The 17,648-nt window shown below is 37.3% G+C and overlaps 3 protein-coding genes across 8 annotated transcripts in view; all 3 read right to left on the bottom strand.

The window, feature by feature from the left end:
* Positions 1-3,070, bottom strand: part of plekha4 (pleckstrin homology domain containing A4) — a 15,679-nt gene extending 12,609 nt beyond the window's left edge. For 4 of the 5 annotated variants that reach the window (XM_004571370.3, XM_004571372.3, XM_004571373.3 and 1 more), the window contains exons 1-2: positions 2,931-3,070; positions 1,556-2,516 (exon numbers count right to left, since the gene is read on the bottom strand). In XM_004571370.3, the coding sequence (XP_004571427.3) occupies positions 1,556-1,596 (41 nt within the window). In that variant the 5' untranslated portion in view covers positions 1,597-2,516; positions 2,931-3,070. Of the gene's footprint in view, positions 182-1,555; positions 2,517-2,930 lie in introns of those variants that run through there. The other variant, XM_004571371.4, reaches the window with a different exon arrangement.
* A 3,070-nt stretch (positions 3,071-6,140) lies between these two features.
* Positions 6,141-8,785, bottom strand: LOC101483456 (stonustoxin subunit beta-like). 2 transcript variants are annotated; one of them, XM_004571368.2, is made up of 5 exons: positions 8,655-8,785; positions 7,638-7,670; positions 7,436-7,501; positions 7,198-7,340; positions 6,141-6,983 (listed from the first exon to the last, which is right to left on the bottom strand). In XM_004571368.2, the coding sequence occupies exons 1-5, from the start codon at positions 8,701-8,703 to the stop codon at positions 6,555-6,557; spliced, it is 720 nt and encodes a 239-aa protein (XP_004571425.1). In that variant the 5' UTR covers positions 8,704-8,785; the 3' UTR covers positions 6,141-6,554. The 2 variants fall into 2 exon arrangements, with proteins under 2 accessions (XP_004571425.1, XP_023010101.1); XM_023154333.2 differs by having other exon boundaries at positions 7,436-7,498.
* Positions 8,786-12,103: 3,318 nt separating this feature from the next.
* On the bottom strand, positions 12,104-16,317 carry LOC143419996 (receptor-type tyrosine-protein phosphatase eta-like). The gene is made up of 7 exons (XM_076887860.1): positions 16,092-16,317; positions 15,737-15,982; positions 14,913-15,158; positions 13,924-14,181; positions 13,578-13,808; positions 12,706-12,963; positions 12,104-12,312 (listed from the first exon to the last, which is right to left on the bottom strand). Exons 1-7 carry the CDS (start codon positions 16,300-16,302, stop codon positions 12,104-12,106), a joined length of 1,659 nt encoding a protein of 552 aa, XP_076743975.1. The 5' UTR covers positions 16,303-16,317.
* Positions 16,318-17,648: the final 1,331 nt, after the last annotated feature.

Genomic DNA, 17,648 nt, shown 5'->3' with positions numbered 1-17,648 from the left:
ACAGGCCGATGCGCATCCCCACCATGCAAACTGACAGGTGACAGCTGCGTCGCTGTGGTGGTAGGGAGGGGCTGGGACTGTGTGAAAACCAATCTGGCAGCAGGGACGGGGCTGGTATGAGACACTATCTGGTCCAAACTGCATAACTGCAGTGTGGATCGCTGAGAATAGAAAACCCAAATAAAGGAGCATGGTGGTGGGAAAGTAAAAGTTGTTTACTTTGTATAATAATAATAATAATAATAATAATAATAATGCTATAGTAGTATAAAAAATTAAATATAAAAGGGAAAATAAAATTTTTGCATGTTTATATGTGACAATATACAACAATCAGTGGATTTGGTACTTTATGTTAAACTACTTTCTTATTACTGTTTCTTTTACTATTAGTGTGCAGTATATATTTATATATTTCTTCATGTACTACAACAAAAATATTCCTTACATTTCTTTTGTGTGTGCATATTATGTAAGGCATTTGCATTCGTCCATAAATATTTGACAGCAAAATAACTCCAATGGAGAAACTGAAATTTCGAGTTACACCTGCTTAAGCTTCCTTATCAAAGATGTATTTTTACGGCCTTCTTGGCTCATTTGTGACCTTTGTGAAACACTAATACAGATGAACTTGAAGATGAAAAAATAAATCACGAGGAGCATCTCACGTTGAGCCACCACAAACACTTGCATGGATGAACCAGATGTTTGATATGATTTGGTATCCACAAGCTCTGCCGGTATCAACCACATTTCCCTACAAGCGCGGCATGGAGTAAATGAGAGAACTCAGTCACGTCTTTGTTAGAGACCAACAACCTCATAGCCACTGGGGGTTCTGTGGGTGTTGTGAAATATTTGGAAAATCTCCTTTTTAATCAGTGAGGGTCACCACCTCAGAGAGGAGAAGACTTAAAATGCTAAAGAGGGATGGTGGGGAGGACAAACGGTGGGTCTGTGCACGACACAGAGTGCGCTTTGTGATGCCCGAGGACTCTGAAGCATCATGTGAAGTTGGACACAGACCATGTTGAATACATTGCCCCAGAAAATAATCCTCTCCCTCTCTCTATCAACAAAAACATTTGCATGTCTCCCACATTCTCATACTTTTAAAAGCCAACGAAAGCTATCAAAATACGTTTGACCTTGATAAGCAAAGCAGTGACGTAGGACACTCTCTCGACTCTTAACTGGGCTGTCATTTCTGAGGACACGAGATTGCTGGTTGCTGCACATTTTAAGGTGTTGAAGCCATAAAGTTGATGCTTATAAGAGTAAAACTTGCTGAGTTACTACAGAAAAGTTTAGCACAGGTTCAAAGAGGTCCCTCAGGGGGCCACTGAGTGTTTCAGCCACAGATAATAAATATCAGCCACAAAGCTGCTTCACAGTATTGTTAACCTTTAGCAACTTTGCTCACAATTTGTCACATTATTGACCAAAGATTAAATAAAGATAAATGATTAAGAAGTGTGATGTTTAACTGTGCAACCATCTAGAACTACATGAGACATAAATGTTAATAAAGATGCCATATTGCTGTATATACCTGACTAATCGCGCCTGCCTGCTGGCTGCTTCAAGCTCCATCACTTGGCACTGTTCCTCACAGCATCTCTTCAGGCTTGGCAGCCTTCTTCTTGGCTACCACGAGCTCCTGTTGCCCAAACAGTCACAACGCTCTTCTGCTACACTCCGCTGCTCTCCGTGGACGTGTGAATCTCCCTCTCTGTTGTCGACTGTTTCACTCTGGTCTGACTTGTAGCAGCAGTCCTCGCTTGGTGCTGTACCTACGCTGGCTGTTAGCACTCAGTCTGTTTTTCTGTCCACTAACAGTGCACTCTCTGTGAGCCCCTTCTTTCTTCCTCCCCCTCTTCTTCTTCACTGTCCCTCCCTCTTGCCCTGCCCTTAACAGCCTCTCTGTCTTTTGCTGAGTGTGGGTTTGTGACTCAAGAATTCCCACACACACATTAAAAAAAAACAAAAAACAGCTGTTTTCTCGTGCTTCTGTTTTGCCCCTTGCATTATTTAAATTCTCAGTGTAGCTTTACTACAATCAGAGATTTGGATGCCAGTCTTGAGTCAGCACCCCCAATAAAAGCCAAAATATTCAGAGAATGAGGGGCACAATGAGACAAAGGCTTTAAGGCTCTGGCTTACTTCCAAAACCATGCCATGTGCAAGACAAAGTAAAGTTTTGAGTTAGGAAAGCAATTTGACATTTGGTTGATGGATTGTTTAGGCACTTTAAATCTATTAAAGTTTAAATTATTAAAAGAAAAAGAAGCCTTGAGAACAGATGTAAAACCTTCAGAAGCTGCATTAAAATATAAGATAACCAATTATTTTATAATTAGCCTGTCTAGACTTGAAAGGCTCCCACAATTAGGCAAAAATAATTTTCCGAGATGGTCCCTTCTTATATATTTTTTCTGCTATGCCAAGTCAGCGTCTTGTATAGCTGATTGTAGAGAGTACAGAAGAAAACTAATGATGCTCCGTTAATACAGCTATAAAAAAAGAAGAAGAAGAAAGAAAGTACAGCGCTTTAAGGTTGACGGATTGAGAGTAATTAAAACTATGCCTGTTATATACTTATATGTACAAAAGCTTAACGGGAAGAAAGGCACTCAAAGAGAAGCTGAATGCTGATAATCAGCAGTGTACACATGCCTCAGGAGAGCTGGTGTTATTGTAGCACAGGAGTAAGATATCAAAAGCATTTTAAGTGGTATGATAAGAACACGGGAGACAAGAGAAAAGTCAAGTGTAAGCAGGAGCGTCCTGAAGCCTGGTTGGCAGTATCTTTAATCTAAGAGTATCTCCTGTGAAATGAGCTTTTCAGAATCCTGCGACCTAGACGCAAACACTCAAGCTATTTCTCAACACTCAATAATAATCGTGCTGTCTTATAATTAGCTCACGTGTCCAGGCCATTTGCTTTTATCCAGGAAGGTCTTTATCCAGGATGCTCAGGATGTCCCGTTCTCACGTGGGACAAATCAGCTAGCCTACAGTAATTATTGACCACTCCCTTTTAACATAGTGAGCAGTCGCCCGCATGCAGTGACAGACAGCTGCATGACTACTAATAGTCTCCTGTTACACGCTTAACAACCTGTGGGGCCCTCTCATAGGATTATGGGAAATGCAGTTTATTTTAGTGAGGAAAAAATGGCAACATTAGCTTGAAAGGCCAAAGGTCAAGCATAAATCACACCAACAACATTTTATTCAGCTGCATCCATCAGATGATTAAATCACAGGAAGATTTCTCTGGTCAAAGGTTTGTTATTGGTATTGTCATTTGAAAGCGACCTTGTTTGATGCCCGTTCACTGATTGAGCTTATACCGTGTTAATTATTTATTTAATTTGTTGTTAATTAATTATTTATTTAATTTTCAATTGATTAGACTTTTCCTAATAATGTAGATCTCGCATAATACACACATAGATTATCTACAATCTACAATAAGGTTTAAGGTCATTTTGAATTAGTTCCTACTATGAAAACAATTTTTCTAGATAATAATTTGTTATTCATTGTAAGTATTGTGTTGTGAAGTAATAGGTAAAATAGTTAAAGTTCGTGATCTACACTATGTGACAAGTGATAACATAGAACATAATTTTCCCCATATTCCCTTAAACAACATTCATGATTAATTTTCTAGAGAAAAAAAGTACACACAATAGCACTTTAACATGTTTTGTGATGTTCCATATGTTCCATACAAAAACGAAAGATCCAAAAAAGAGAAATCAATTTTTGTGTGCACGTGGTTTGGTTTTCTGTTGTGGTGTACTGACAAGTACGATCCAGCAGGTGGTGCTGTTTAATAATTTCGTCCATCACTGTTTCTGCTGAGGGCACTTTTCATTATGGGCATATATGATAAATAAAAATATGTTTAAAAAATACATTGATTAGCTTCATGTTAAAATACTTTATTATTGTATGTTTTAATAGTAAATAGAGAGTAGTACAGCCACAATTGGAAAAGAAAAGCCACAATTGCTACTTGCAACCAGAAAAGTATACATGTGAAACATTTGTCCAGCAGCAGAGCATGACAACAGTGTAAAGTGTTATGTATAGATAACATGGAGCGAAAGAGCAACATGAAACTGGTGACCCTATCAGTCCATGTTAGACTGCAGATAGTGTGAATGTGGGCTAGTAGATACGTGACAACAAATCTTTTGGAACCAGTATAACTTCATCACAGTAATGCTTGAGTAGCTTCTGCTGTCGATCAGGTGGTGCGGAACCATGAAGGAATAATATTGTGGAAGCACACTGGAACAAACAGAACTTAGTACTGGTCAGTAACTGGTTCTATCTGCTGCACACAAAAAGCTCGGAGAGTGTTTGAAAACAGGACATTGGAGAAAATCCAACTCTCATCATATCACGCTCCTACGGGAAGATACATAAAACGTTCTAACATTCAATTCAAAAATATTTAAAGGGATATTTTAAATTCTGTCTGTATTGTTTGCAAAGCATGTTCACACAACAGCAGGGATTGCTGGTCATTCCTCCCACCCTCACCCTGCATCCTCCTTATGCCATGCTATATGTGTGACCATATGTGCCATTTGCTTTATAGCATATATCACTTTGCTCATTACACCAGCAGAGAGTTTCCACTCTTCCAACTCTCATACCTATCATATGATCACATATACACATCCAAAACACGCAGTGAGGTGACACCGTGGGTTTTATTACTCTTGGATCCAAGTCTCCGGTTTCATTTTCTTTGGTCAATGATGGATGTTTGTACCTGTCATATCGGTTTAACTGTACTGGCTGTAAATTCTTATATATACTCATCACAAGAATCACACTGAAATAGCCTAAATAAACTAAGCTAAGCTCAATTTAGTTGGTGTTTAACTGCCTAAAGCTAGAGGTGCAGTTTTTGAGTATTACTAATTAAGAATAAGTAAATGGATAAAGTACAGAAAGCATTGATTTGACTACACGTGACTTCATTTTGACCCCCTTTGAAGAGTGAGATTTCTACTGACCTGCTTCTGGAAGGGTAATGTCCTCTGCTGTCTCAACGCTGACATGACTGTCATTGTATGTACAGTATGCAGAAGCAATGACAACAGTTTAAGTGTGTCAAATACCTGATTGACTTGAATGCATTGCTTACTGGGGCTTTTCTTGGCACTTGTTAAATCTATATCAATATGTCTAACATCCAACTGGGGTCTTCCAAGGGGTCAGTATCTCTGTCTAAATATTACATTACATTAAAAAAATTGCAGCATATTTAGCTGATATACCACTGACGTCTGTGGGTGCCTTGTGGGCAGGATAACAGTTAAATGAGTGCCACTTTTAGTTCCTATTAAGCTGATGCTTTAGTTTTGAAAGCAGTGGGAGGTAAGGTCAAGCTGTCAAAGACAGAAACTAATGTTCGAGCTGGAGCATCTCACATGTCAAAGTGAGCCCCTTTAAACTCCAGGGAAGCAGTTTCTAGTCAGTCTTCTTTACTGAACAACACTGAAGGAGTTTTATGTTGTGCAAACTTAACACTGTGCATACGACTTTATTTTAACTACTTAAAAAGCTTCAGACATTGACCACAGACAGAAAACGTGCAATTAATTTCATTTTCAGTATAGAACCAAAAACAAATCTCAAAAAGATGAATTGTATGTAATCCCGAATTTATCCAAATTTGAATATGCTGCATGTTTAATTAATTTAAATTATACCGATTATATTAGATAATAGGAATAAAGAGAAAGTCTTTCTGCCAGGTAAGAAAATAAGCTTTAATTCAAATATTTAGATTCATCATTTTAATTCTGTTGCAATATCCCTTTTGGATTTTATTTATTTATATTTCATTTATGCCAATTGAAATTTTACACCTACTACACAGTTAGACACCAGCCTTATGTAATTTCCATAGCAGCACTCTGGGGAATCACAATTAGATTTGGGACTTGGTCTGATTTTACAATGAGTCTAACATGCACCTTGTGAGTGTACTACTGTACTGCTTAAATCCTGATTCTGTCCCTACTTTTTGTTTTTGTTTTTTTGCATATTTTTGCTGTCTTCATACTATAGCAACATTCACATTAGCAAAAAAAAGAAAAAAAGTCTCCTTTTTCCATACTTTATTTTTGATTAACATTTTTTCATATTTAACATTTTACATACACTTATGTCTAACTAAATATACATTCTTAGCAAACAATAACAATAGAGAAATACAAATACACACATATATATTAGTATAAACCTTGAGTGGTCCTGTGTTTTCAGAAAAATCCAACAGTGTGGACAACATTCAGAAGGTGACTCCTTTCTGAATATCTTCTAATTGCACTTTGCTCCCTTGATTAAAATGTTTTCTGTTTTCCTCAGAGATACTGTAGTGTTTTGGTAAAATATAAAACAGCCTTATTGCAGCTTTATTGCAATAGGATAACAGCTACTTCACTCCTCACCCAACAAGAGTTCAGCTCCACTCAATTTTAGATATGATTATAATCTGCCTCTATGCTTCCACTCCTTTATTCCTCCTTCTTTTTGATTACACAGTCAGAGTTTGTTCCTACCCATAAACCTGGCATCATTTTCTCCTTTAAGGAGCTCTTAAACTGCTTCAAAAGTTTAACCTCCTTTTTCCCATTGCGTTCTCCTCCCTCAATCACATCCTCCACAGCATAAAAATCAATGACACCAACAGGCTGGTCAACATATACACCTATTGTGGAGCACCTGGGAAGCTCCACAATCTGTGTAATGCGACCGTTGTGCCAGGCATGATAGCTGGAACCACTCCAGCCGAGACCCCAGGACTCCTCGTTTTCTCCCAGGCCACAGGGCCCATCCTTGTTCCTTCTTCCAGCTCCTTCGTATGCGACTCCAATCACAACCCATCCAGAATACTCCATTTCCCAGTAGCCTCGGCTTCCCAGGATTCCCTCTTTGCAAAGAACCTTATGCACAGAGGTGATAATGTCACTATAATACAAGCAGCATTGCTTTCTCCTTTTGGAAATACAACACCAGTAGGTTCAGGTTTGAAATAAACTTGGGGTACATACTGTTTCCAAGCACATCTAATTTTACACCATTGTAAACATTTAAAATGAGCAGAAAATACATTTGTAATGTATGCCATTTCTGGCTAAATGCATCCTCATACTCTACCTGTGGAGCGTACTCATATCGCTCTGGTCTGTCCAAGACAGGACACGTGAGGTTATCAGTCATTCTGGCCACTTTGGCACCACCTTCTGTGATCCACAGCATTTTATTGGCTGTTTTGTCATCCAGAGACAAGTTAATCCAATCTGACAAAGCAAAAAATAAATAATAATAAACAATAACTTAACAAATGGTGCTTGGAAAGAATTATAAAAAAACAAAACTGCACAATCAAACTTACATTTGATAAGATCAGCTCTACATTTGGGTTCAGGGATATTTGTCTCATACCCTGGGATCTTCTCTGCTGAGTAAAATAACAATAAATATCAGGAGATACTAAACGTTAGATGAACCATAGTGGGGCCAGCCTTTAAAGAAGGCATGATTTAAAAAAGAAAATCAAAAAGATAATCCAACCTGTGGTAGGATTCAAGTCTTACCTGTGGGCGTTTTTACCACTTTGGCCTTTTTTCCTGAAACCAAAGAAACCTTTATTAACATCAATATTCTTAACTGGTATAAATATTAGGTGACAGGTGCATCTCAAGCGGTGATGAAGTGAACCACAGGAAAACTGGGTATACTTAGAAAAGCATCTGCCTTTGTCAGATCATCACATCAGAGATTGCATGCTTTCCAGAGTCAGTGGTGGATTCATGCCAGGCAGTTGGAATGACCAAGACATCTCAGATGCTGTTGGGGTTGGCTTCAGTCACACTAGAGTGCAGCGTGAAGCTCAAAGCAGATTATGAGATGAGAAGAGTGACATGATCTGTCTGTGCAAATCAGATAAGTTGGGGATCTAGATCCTAAGCTAGCTTATTGCCACAAGATCATAGGAAAGTCATCCAAGTGTCAAGTCACACCTAGCTGAATTAAAGTCAGAGTTAATGTGAAGATAATGGATTGCAACACATGCAACATGGGCATCCCTAAAATTAATAATGCAGAAGGCTGATCTTAGCAAAATCACTTCCCTCTTAATTTCTAACTGATTAATTGTTGCATAACAGGCACTTAAGCCAGATATGAAAGTGATATTTTCAGTGGAGGCTGAAAACATGTGACCATTTTCGAAGCTGTTCTTGTAACTTACAGTATAATACATAAATGCATTCCCATGGGTTACATCTGGTTCAGGCAGATGATGCTTTTTGTTTTTAAACCATTGCTCCCAGGGAATAATACCATTATAAACCCATCAACAACAAGCAGAAATGTGAAAGTATTGTAAATAAATATAGGTTTTTTTAAAGACATTTTTATACAGACAAACTCTGGTCAACTGTTCTCTCAGGATCTGCCTGTGAGGATGAAAAACACTTCACTGCTGAAAATGCAGTTTGGTTCACCTCAGTGAGTACATTTAAAGCATATCACTGTAGTATGTACATGCTGGAAAAAGGAAAGGAAAAAAAAGTTATATATCTTTAGATAAAATATATTTAAAAAATCACCTTTTTCTGCCTTCCTCGTCTCCGAAATGATTCTGTTGGTGTTAGGCATCTTGATACCAGCTTGCTATTTGAGTAGCTTGAGTCTATCTCGACCTGATGTGGCTGGTCTCACTGAGGATGAAGAGTATTCGTTGACTGGACTATGTGACAACTTAATGCAGTGCTTATATACCTTTGGTGCAGGACAGAGATGAAGGAATCATCATTGGTGGTGACATAAGAGATAAAAGTTACCAATAGAAAAGAAGGGGAGGCAGGAGGTCTGTAATGAGAGCTGTGTATGTATGTTTTCCTTTTAAAGTATAGAAGGATTCTTCGGCGTCTCTAGGACGCCCCTTTTACCAAGTAAACCCCACCCTATTCTCTCTACATCACCTCCAGTGATCTCTGTACATTGCCCACTGACAGTGCTGATGTACTTATGGTGGATGTATGTGGGAGCAAAGCTATGCAAACGCACACACATACAAATTCTAAGTACCAATCTAAAAAAAACAACTTTAGCTTTTAGATATGATACTTTATGTCCTTACAGCAATACAAATAATAATAAAAAACTAATAAATTCAGTTACAAGTAGCTTTAGATATGAATTTAACTGTTTTAAATTATTATCATTACGAAGGTTGTTACTATGGTAAAATGTTCTTAAAATTCTGTTACTTAAAATACTAATGCAACCTGAAAAGAGGATAGATTCTTTTTGTTTTCACTTTTTAAAATGCATTTACAATTGCTATGCAACATCCATATCACTGTACATATCAGCACACATGCAAAACTAGTTCAAGTTCAAGTTTTAATCCTGAAAACCGGATTTAATGTGACTAAGTGTGACCCAAATACTGCGACAGGGAGTTGCCTGAGTGGAGGTTCCTTGGTTCATCGTACCAGGCTCAGCTGTGCTCATGCCCCACATCACTTCCTCATAAACCGTTCACCATTACAGATGCCTCAATGTGAACAGGTCGGGTTAAAAGAAAAAAGCATGTCGCTGATTGTAAACCCGTTCTTGTGATCATCTCTCTGCTCTCCACGGCAGACTGAGGTGTTTACTGTTTCCGGCAACCTGCCAAACCTCATGTCAAGGCTGCCACATGATTCTTGTGTTCCTGCATGTGCAAGCAGATGACTCACTGAAGCGCTGATTGCAGTGCTGACATTAAATAGTACATGCCGTACATGCCATGCACTGTGGTGTCAGAAGTGTCCCAGAGTGCCCAAGTGTTTACATCTGTGTCTGAAATACTTTGTTTCATCAATCACATGATGATAATAAACCAAATGCATTGATCATTTGAAACTTTTAAATAAATAAATATAAGTATGTTTTATTAATGTTGCTTAGTGGGAAAAGACCAAAAATCTACCAAAAACAGTATATAAAATGGGAACACAAGTTCTATATAAAACTAGTAATAAAGGAATAAAGAAAAATGTGTTTACTTTAAAGTAATGTTTTTAAAACAACAGTGGAATCTGGTTCCACTTCAAATGAAACCAAATAAACCAGATTTATCTTTTTATCCATCTCCATCTCTAATAGGCCCCCTCTGTTCTGGACAGGATGAGCACATTAATGAACATGATGGTATTAATTATATCTCTATTATGTAAAAAAAACAACAAAAAAACAAAACAAATCAAAGCAACTCAGCTTAGAGGTGGAAACGTGGACTCTGGAAAAACCCGGCACTCACCCGGACCATGACAATCAGTATGTAGTGTCACTAACACTGTGGGCCTCTATAGGGTTCTCTGGTCCCTTCCTCAATCTTGTCCTTCAGTGCTGCAACCACTGCATGTCATTAACGTTCTTCTCGTTCCAGGAGATTTTCCCCTTCTCTATACTCTCCTGGGAACGTTAATCCATCAGTGTCAGATGAACTGTTCAAACTGTACCTCAGCTGCCCTGACCTCTTCACTCTTAACCTTACCTTGTTAACAGGAAGCAGGGGAGTTAGTTAGAGGATTAGACGGGTGACATGAAAGCAGATCCTGAGAAGTAATGAACAAGGCTGCACGCGAGCACATAGATATGATAGGCGGTAAATTAGGCAGAAGGTATGGACCCAAACTTAGTGCTGACATATGTTCATAACACTGGAATAAGGATCAGTAATTACAGGATTGCACTGAGAATTTTCATGGATAAACTGCACGGGGATCTGTATGAAGTCTAACTGAAGTCATAATCTGAGCATTATTATTATTATTAGTAGTAGTAGTAGTAAAACCAACAAAATAACTTAATTAAATATATCTTCTTTTACTGCTGATACTGTGCCATTGTGACTCCTACTATAAACTGTCAAATAGAAATGTGGACCATGCTTTATTTGTGGGTAAGGAAAAGCTGTCTCTGTCTCCCCCTACTGGTTGTCATTAGAAACAACATATCCCAACAAATCTGGAAACTGTAATAGCTCCTCTGCAATACAGCCAGATGTTCAGCAGTTGTTCGGCTTGGATGGACATATTTTTGCACCATAGATTAGTCTTTAAAAATAAAAGCAAACACTACAAACTAAAATTTTGGATCATTTGAAGACATCAGGGGTTTTATAACAATATTACATAAAAGTAAACTCCTATAGAGCCGATTTGGAACAAGTTTTTCATCATATTAATGTTACATGGTTAAACAGATTTCTTGAACATGAGAGAGCGCATTCTTTTTAACTGCTTCGATTGCAATTTTTTTCCCCCTCTTTGAACACAGGGTGAACTTTTACAGTAACATTCCCATCTTACTGATCACAGGACATTCATTCTAATGCTTCTAAATTTTTCTTTTTTAAATCTATCAACATGCAGTGTTTGAACAAGGCTCAGAAGGTGATAGATGCAAACAGAGGACATGGGAAGTATCATGAAATTTGCAACACTGAGGGTTATGTGGAGAAGTAACACAATTGTCTAAAAAAGGAGACAGTGAGACACAATCACGAGCAAAAACAAAAGGTTTTTATTAAAGATGAATCTTAAAGTAAGTGCCGGGCTGCTACTACTAACTAACACAGGAACAAACACAGCAGAGACCGGTCAACAAAGCAATTCACAGATTCTCCTCAGAGAAAGCCTAAGCGGTCACAAACACACACAGATCACATGAAGCAAAGTCAAAAGGCACTTTGGCACTGGCAGTGTCTTCTGCATCAATTTGTGCCAAAGCTAAGTGCTGACAGGACAGCTCCTCAGATTACATTTCCTCCATGGGAAAAAGTGTGGTTTCTAAGACAGGGCAGAGAGCGCACTAAACTAAACTAAACTAAACTAAACTAAACTAAACTAAACTAAACTAAAACAATACTTTCGCCATATGAAACTAGTACTTTTCTTGCCTAAAAATGAGTACTTTTTAATCTAAATTGAGTACTTAGAGTACTTAGTAGAATATTTTTTATCTAGTTTTTAAACTAACCAAGTACATAACTGGTCTCTTCTGCTTAGAAGTCATGCTCGGTGCCAAGCACTGTGACATTGTCATAGTCTTCATATAATTCATCTCCTCCTCCATCACACTTGGTCATCTCCATGGAGACAGCTGGATTGTTTGTCATCTTCCTGCTCCAGTAGATAGACAGAAGCAGACCAGTAGAAAAGCAGTAAGGACTGAAGACCACTAGATGGCGGAAGAGTCTCAGCACAAATGAACCTGAGTGGGCGCCAGTTAAATTTAAAGTAGGGATGTTTTGTGTTGTAGCATTGAGACAGACTATTTATGTTTTGTCAAATTTAATAGCTGTGTCAATGAAATGGCATTTAGGGACAGTATACAGTGCTCTCTTTATGACTTCTAAGCTTTTTGCATATTTGTTAAAATGAGGTTTTTCAGATCACACATTTCATATTAGACGAAGATAACTCAAGTAAATTAACTTCTAAAGGGAGCAAAAGCATTATTAAAATACAACGAAGTTAAAAAATGTAGAGGTTTATTTTTAAACTTGAGTGAAATGAAACGATTTGTAATCAAGTCAAAGTTGAAAATACTGTATGTTGTTATGATTACAAGCAGTAACATGGTAATGTAGTTACTTTTACTCACCCCTTGGATCAGTTTGGCAGTAAAACACATGCGGTTCAGAACTCCTCACCCCAGACAGTGAAGTTACAGACACCTTATATTTTTTGGCAGGTTGGAATCCATCGATTATGATCTCAGTTTCAGGACTAGCTACTGTGTGAGTCTTTCCAGCCACATTCACCTCCGCATTGGTCCACTCGCCCTCTGGAACTGTCCATTTAATAAGAACAGAGTATCCAGCTGCCCAGTACTCACAGTGAGCATTTAGATTAGGAGGAACTGAGTAAAACAAGAAAAAGGTTTTACAGTCAAAACTAAAGCAGAAAATATATGACTTACAGTGAGTATAATTAAACTTTTTATACTATAAAACAGAGTCTATGAAAAGTGCATCATTTTAAAATTTGTTCTCAAATAGAAAGATTATTTGTTTTACTTTTAATTCAAAGCAGTACCCTACAGTTTATAAAGTTTATTATATTTTTGGAATTTTCATATAAAAACTAAAAATAAAGACCTCAACATTGACACATTAGATATTGAAAGAATTACTCATTTTCTGTTTTAACCTTTTTAATTTCTTGAGCTAATTCATCAGAATGAATTCTTCAGTTAGTAATAAAATGATAGTTAGTTAAAGCTTATATATTAATACTGAATCATATTATGTAACTGTGTTAACCTGTGGTATGTAGGTATGTTAACAAAATTATTTTTCTGCAATAAACCTTTTTAAGATTAAAAATTGAATGCAAGGGTGAAAACTAAAAATTAAAAATTAAATTAAATAAATTCACAGATAACCTTTCTGTAACCAATATGAGTGAATACTTTAAGATCTTAAAAACTAATTTACAGATTCTAGTCCTTCAAATGGTTTCTGTTGTACTCACGAATTGTTAATTTGTGTTCACACTGCAGGAAAACTCTGGAAGACTTTTCATAGACAAGAGAGATGTTATAGGTGGCACCAGGGTAAAGTCCAGTAAACGACACATTTTCACGTCCATCACTGACATGAACGTTAGATCCATTACGGGCCGTTGCGGTCGAGAACAAGCCTTCAATCTTTGCTTTGATTGATGAGTTGGTAACTTTCCAGTCTGCACTGGCACAGTCGATGGCTGAAATAGAGGAGAAAACAGTTATATGCATGAACCTGCTTCTTCTTTTTTACACAACTCATTGAAAAGAGACAAGAAAAAGTTATAAAACTCTAACAGAGATAATTTTTTTTACCTGTTACTGTGAAATTCGTATAAGGAGTGCTCCTGAGTCCAGCGAACACTGTGGTTAAGCTGAAATCATACTGTGATCCAGGCTGAAGAGATGTCACTACTTTTCTGATTGTATCTGAGGAGACGTCTGACACACTATCTGACACACCACCATTGATTTGAAGCTCGTATCGCCAGGCTTTATTCATGTTCTCCCACTCTAGAGTTATGCTGTTAGCAAATCGTTCAGTCACACTGACCCAAGGCACCACTGGTGGAACTGAAAAAACAAAACTCAGAAGTGGAATTTGTTCATCTTTTTCTTTTAAAATGAAATAGCTACATGTGACTGTGTAACATACAGGAGCATAGAGCTAGTTCAGTTAACACAAGCTTTTACATACTTAAGTCTGAGTAGGTGTGTGAGCTAAATGGCTCAGCATCAATGTATGTTTCCAATCAGGTGATCAGATCAGTCAAAATTAAATAAATAAATAGTGTGTACTAATAATATAATAATTAGATAATTATTGTATAAAATATAATAATTAAGCATGCTGCTCGCTAAGAGCACATTATCCATATTTGCTGCTCTATCACAAGCACAAGCCTATCATCAGGGTTAGATGCACACTTCCTTCTTCACAGAGATATGGTTGGTGGGTGGAGCCAGGATGAATAAATGGCACTGCAGGCCAGAAGGAAAATATAGAATATCGACTTGGACTTATATTGTCCATTTAAATATATTATATCAGGAGCTAAAGATGAAATAAAGACAATTTTACAAAGTCTGATTCACAATGTTTCATCCTTAAGTAACCATTGATGTTTCCTAAGCCTTTAGAAAGTATAAAAGTTAAATTTCAAATTCGAATGTCCCCTGTCTAATGTTGTAAATGTACATCAGACAAAAAATAGGAAAATTTAACAAATGTTTATGTTACGAGAAGCTAGTATATAAGCATGTTCCCCAAAAAAATGAGAAAATATAGAGAAATTACATCTCACCAGTGACTGCGATGCAGTTTACTCCACTGCTTCTGACATTTCCAAACACAGTGAAGAGAGTGAAATTGTATCTGGTTCCACTGGTCAAATTTAACACTCTGTATTCTTTTTCAGAATTACTAATGTTGATCTCTCTTTCATTAAACACAAGAATGTATTTGTCGATGTTGAGGACTGTTTTCCACTCCAGAGTTATGCTGGTCTCATTTTGTCCATTTTTCTTAAAGTCGTCAGCATTACGAGGAGCTAGAATAGAAAAACGCACAAACAAGAAACTGTAACAACATTTTCTGTCAGAAACAGAAACATGGAGCGAGGCTTCAGTTTCAGTATTTTTATCGGTCCTTTTGAAAAATATTAGGTGAGCTACACTCTTCTGTTTCTGAGAAACCTTAAACATCATTATAGAGCTCTGCTCTTGTTCATGTTGTAGAGGAGCATCAACTGTGGAACATTTTAAAGGACTATGACTGTTTTAGATGTTTTTAATCTGTTAACCTCCACCAGGTTAGCAGTAAGCAGTCTAGGATTATAGGTCGGGTTAGTATTTGACATATTCAAATTGGAAAATTGAACAAATGTTTATGTTATTATTCTGTAGGATGTATTCTGGGATGTTTTTAACCTTGTTCCACTCCAGTGGTATACTCATCTCATTTTGATGCACCACAGTCACATTATTAACACTTTGTAGAGCTAAAGATAACAGAGGAAAGTGGCTTTGATTAAAAAAAAACAACAACTCTCCATCAGCTAAAGTTTCAAGTACTAATGAGCCGGTCCATCCTGGTTTATCTGTCTATGTTAGAGAAAATATATCTTACCAGTGACTGCGATGCAGTTTACTCCAGTGCTCTTGACATTTTTAAACACAGTGAGGAGAGTGAAAGTGTATCTGGTTCCACTGGTCAAATTTAACACTCTGTATTCTTTTTCAGAATTACTAATGCTGATCTCTCTTTCATTAAACACAAGTAGATAACTGTCACTGTTGGAGACTGTTTTCCATTGCAGATTTATGCTGGTCTCATTTTGACCAACGGCCTCGAATTCTTCAGCATTACGAGGAGCTAGAATAGAAAAACACACACAAAAGAAACTAAAACAATGTTCCCAACAACATCTTGTATTTTGTTTATGTTTTAATTAGACTGAATGTTTTATTCAGTGCTCACTAACCTGTCACAGCACTGAATCTGTATCCACTGCTGTTGAGTCCCTCAGACGTGGTGAAGAGAGTGAATGTGTAGTTTGTCCCAGCAGTCAGAGAAGTGACCACATGTACTATGGGTCCTTCTTCAGTTTTATTAATATCTTCTGTTATATTACCATATTGCAGTATGTATGTTGAGATGTTGTTAACCTTGTCCCACTCCAGTGGTATACTCATCTCATTTTGATGCACCACAGTCACATTATTAACACTTTGTAGAGCTAAAGATAACAGAGGAAAGTGGCTTTGATTAAAAAAAAACAACAACTCTCCATCAGCTAAAGTTTCAAGTACTAATGAGCCGGTCCATCCTGGTTTATCTGTCTATGTTAGAGAAAATATATCTTACCAGTGACTGCGATGCAGTTTACTCCAGTGCTCTTGACATTTTTAAACACAGTGAAGAGAGTGAAATTGTATCTGGTTCCACTGGTCAAATTTAACACTCTGTATTCTTTTTCAGAATTACTAATGCTGATCTCTCTTTCATTAAACACAAGTAGATAACTGTCACTGTTGGAGACTGTTTTCCATTGCAGCTTTATGCTGGTCTCATTTTGACCAACGGCCTCGAATTCTTCAGCATTACGAGGAGCTAGAATAGAAAAACACACACAAAAGAAACTAAAACAATGTTCCCAACAACATCTTGTATTTTGTTTATGTTTTAATTAGACTGAATGTTTTGTTCAGTGCTCACCAACCTGTCACAGCACTGAATCTGTATCCACTGCTGTTGAGTCCATCAGACGTGGTGAAGAGAGTGAATGTGTAGTTTGTCCCAGCAGTCAGAGAAGTGACCACATGTACTATGGGTCCTTCTTCAGTTTTATTAATATCTTCTCTTATATTACCATATTGCAGTATGTATGTTGAGATGTTGTTAACCTTGTTCCAGGTCAGAGTTATACTGTTCTCATTTTGTGTGGTCACATTCACTCTGTCAACATTATCTGGAGCGGAAAAAGAAAAGACACACAGTGGTTGTAGTTCAAAAAAAGTTTAAAAAAGAACAAGAACTGAAGCACTGACTATACTGCTTTCACTCCTTTTTTGTTACATCGTCAGGAGCTGTGATGATTTGAGAGTGGTGTTCACCTTTTACCACAATAAAAACCCAGAATGACATTCACTTCAGTTTTACTGATAACCAACAAAAGTCGAAGTATAGTGTTTCATTCTTACGGGCTTTTCCTGTTGTAGATGTTGTTTGTTCTGTTGAAGTTTGTGGAGTGGGACTTGTTTCAGCCAGTGGAATAAATTTTTGTGTTGTTTTTGCTGTACTTTTCTGTCCTGCTGTCACTGTCGTCGTCACTGTTGATGTGATTGTTGTATTGGAGTCAGTTGTGCCCTAAAAGCAGAAAAAGAGTGAAAACTACAGAATCTAAAATCTGTGAAAAAAAATCACCATTGAATACCCAGTTAACACGAGTCTGTGGCAGAGTCACAGAGCGATGTTTGCTGCTTTTAATTTCACATCTACATTATGTCATAAACATTATGTGAACAGTAATACTTCGAGA

Source organism: Maylandia zebra, linkage group LG8, assembly GCF_041146795.1.
Source record: "Maylandia zebra isolate NMK-2024a linkage group LG8, Mzebra_GT3a, whole genome shotgun sequence".
Lineage (NCBI taxonomy): Eukaryota > Metazoa > Chordata > Actinopteri > Cichliformes > Cichlidae > Maylandia > Maylandia zebra.
Note: the sequence above shows the minus strand (reverse complement) of the source record. Positions and strands in the feature narration are given on the sequence as shown.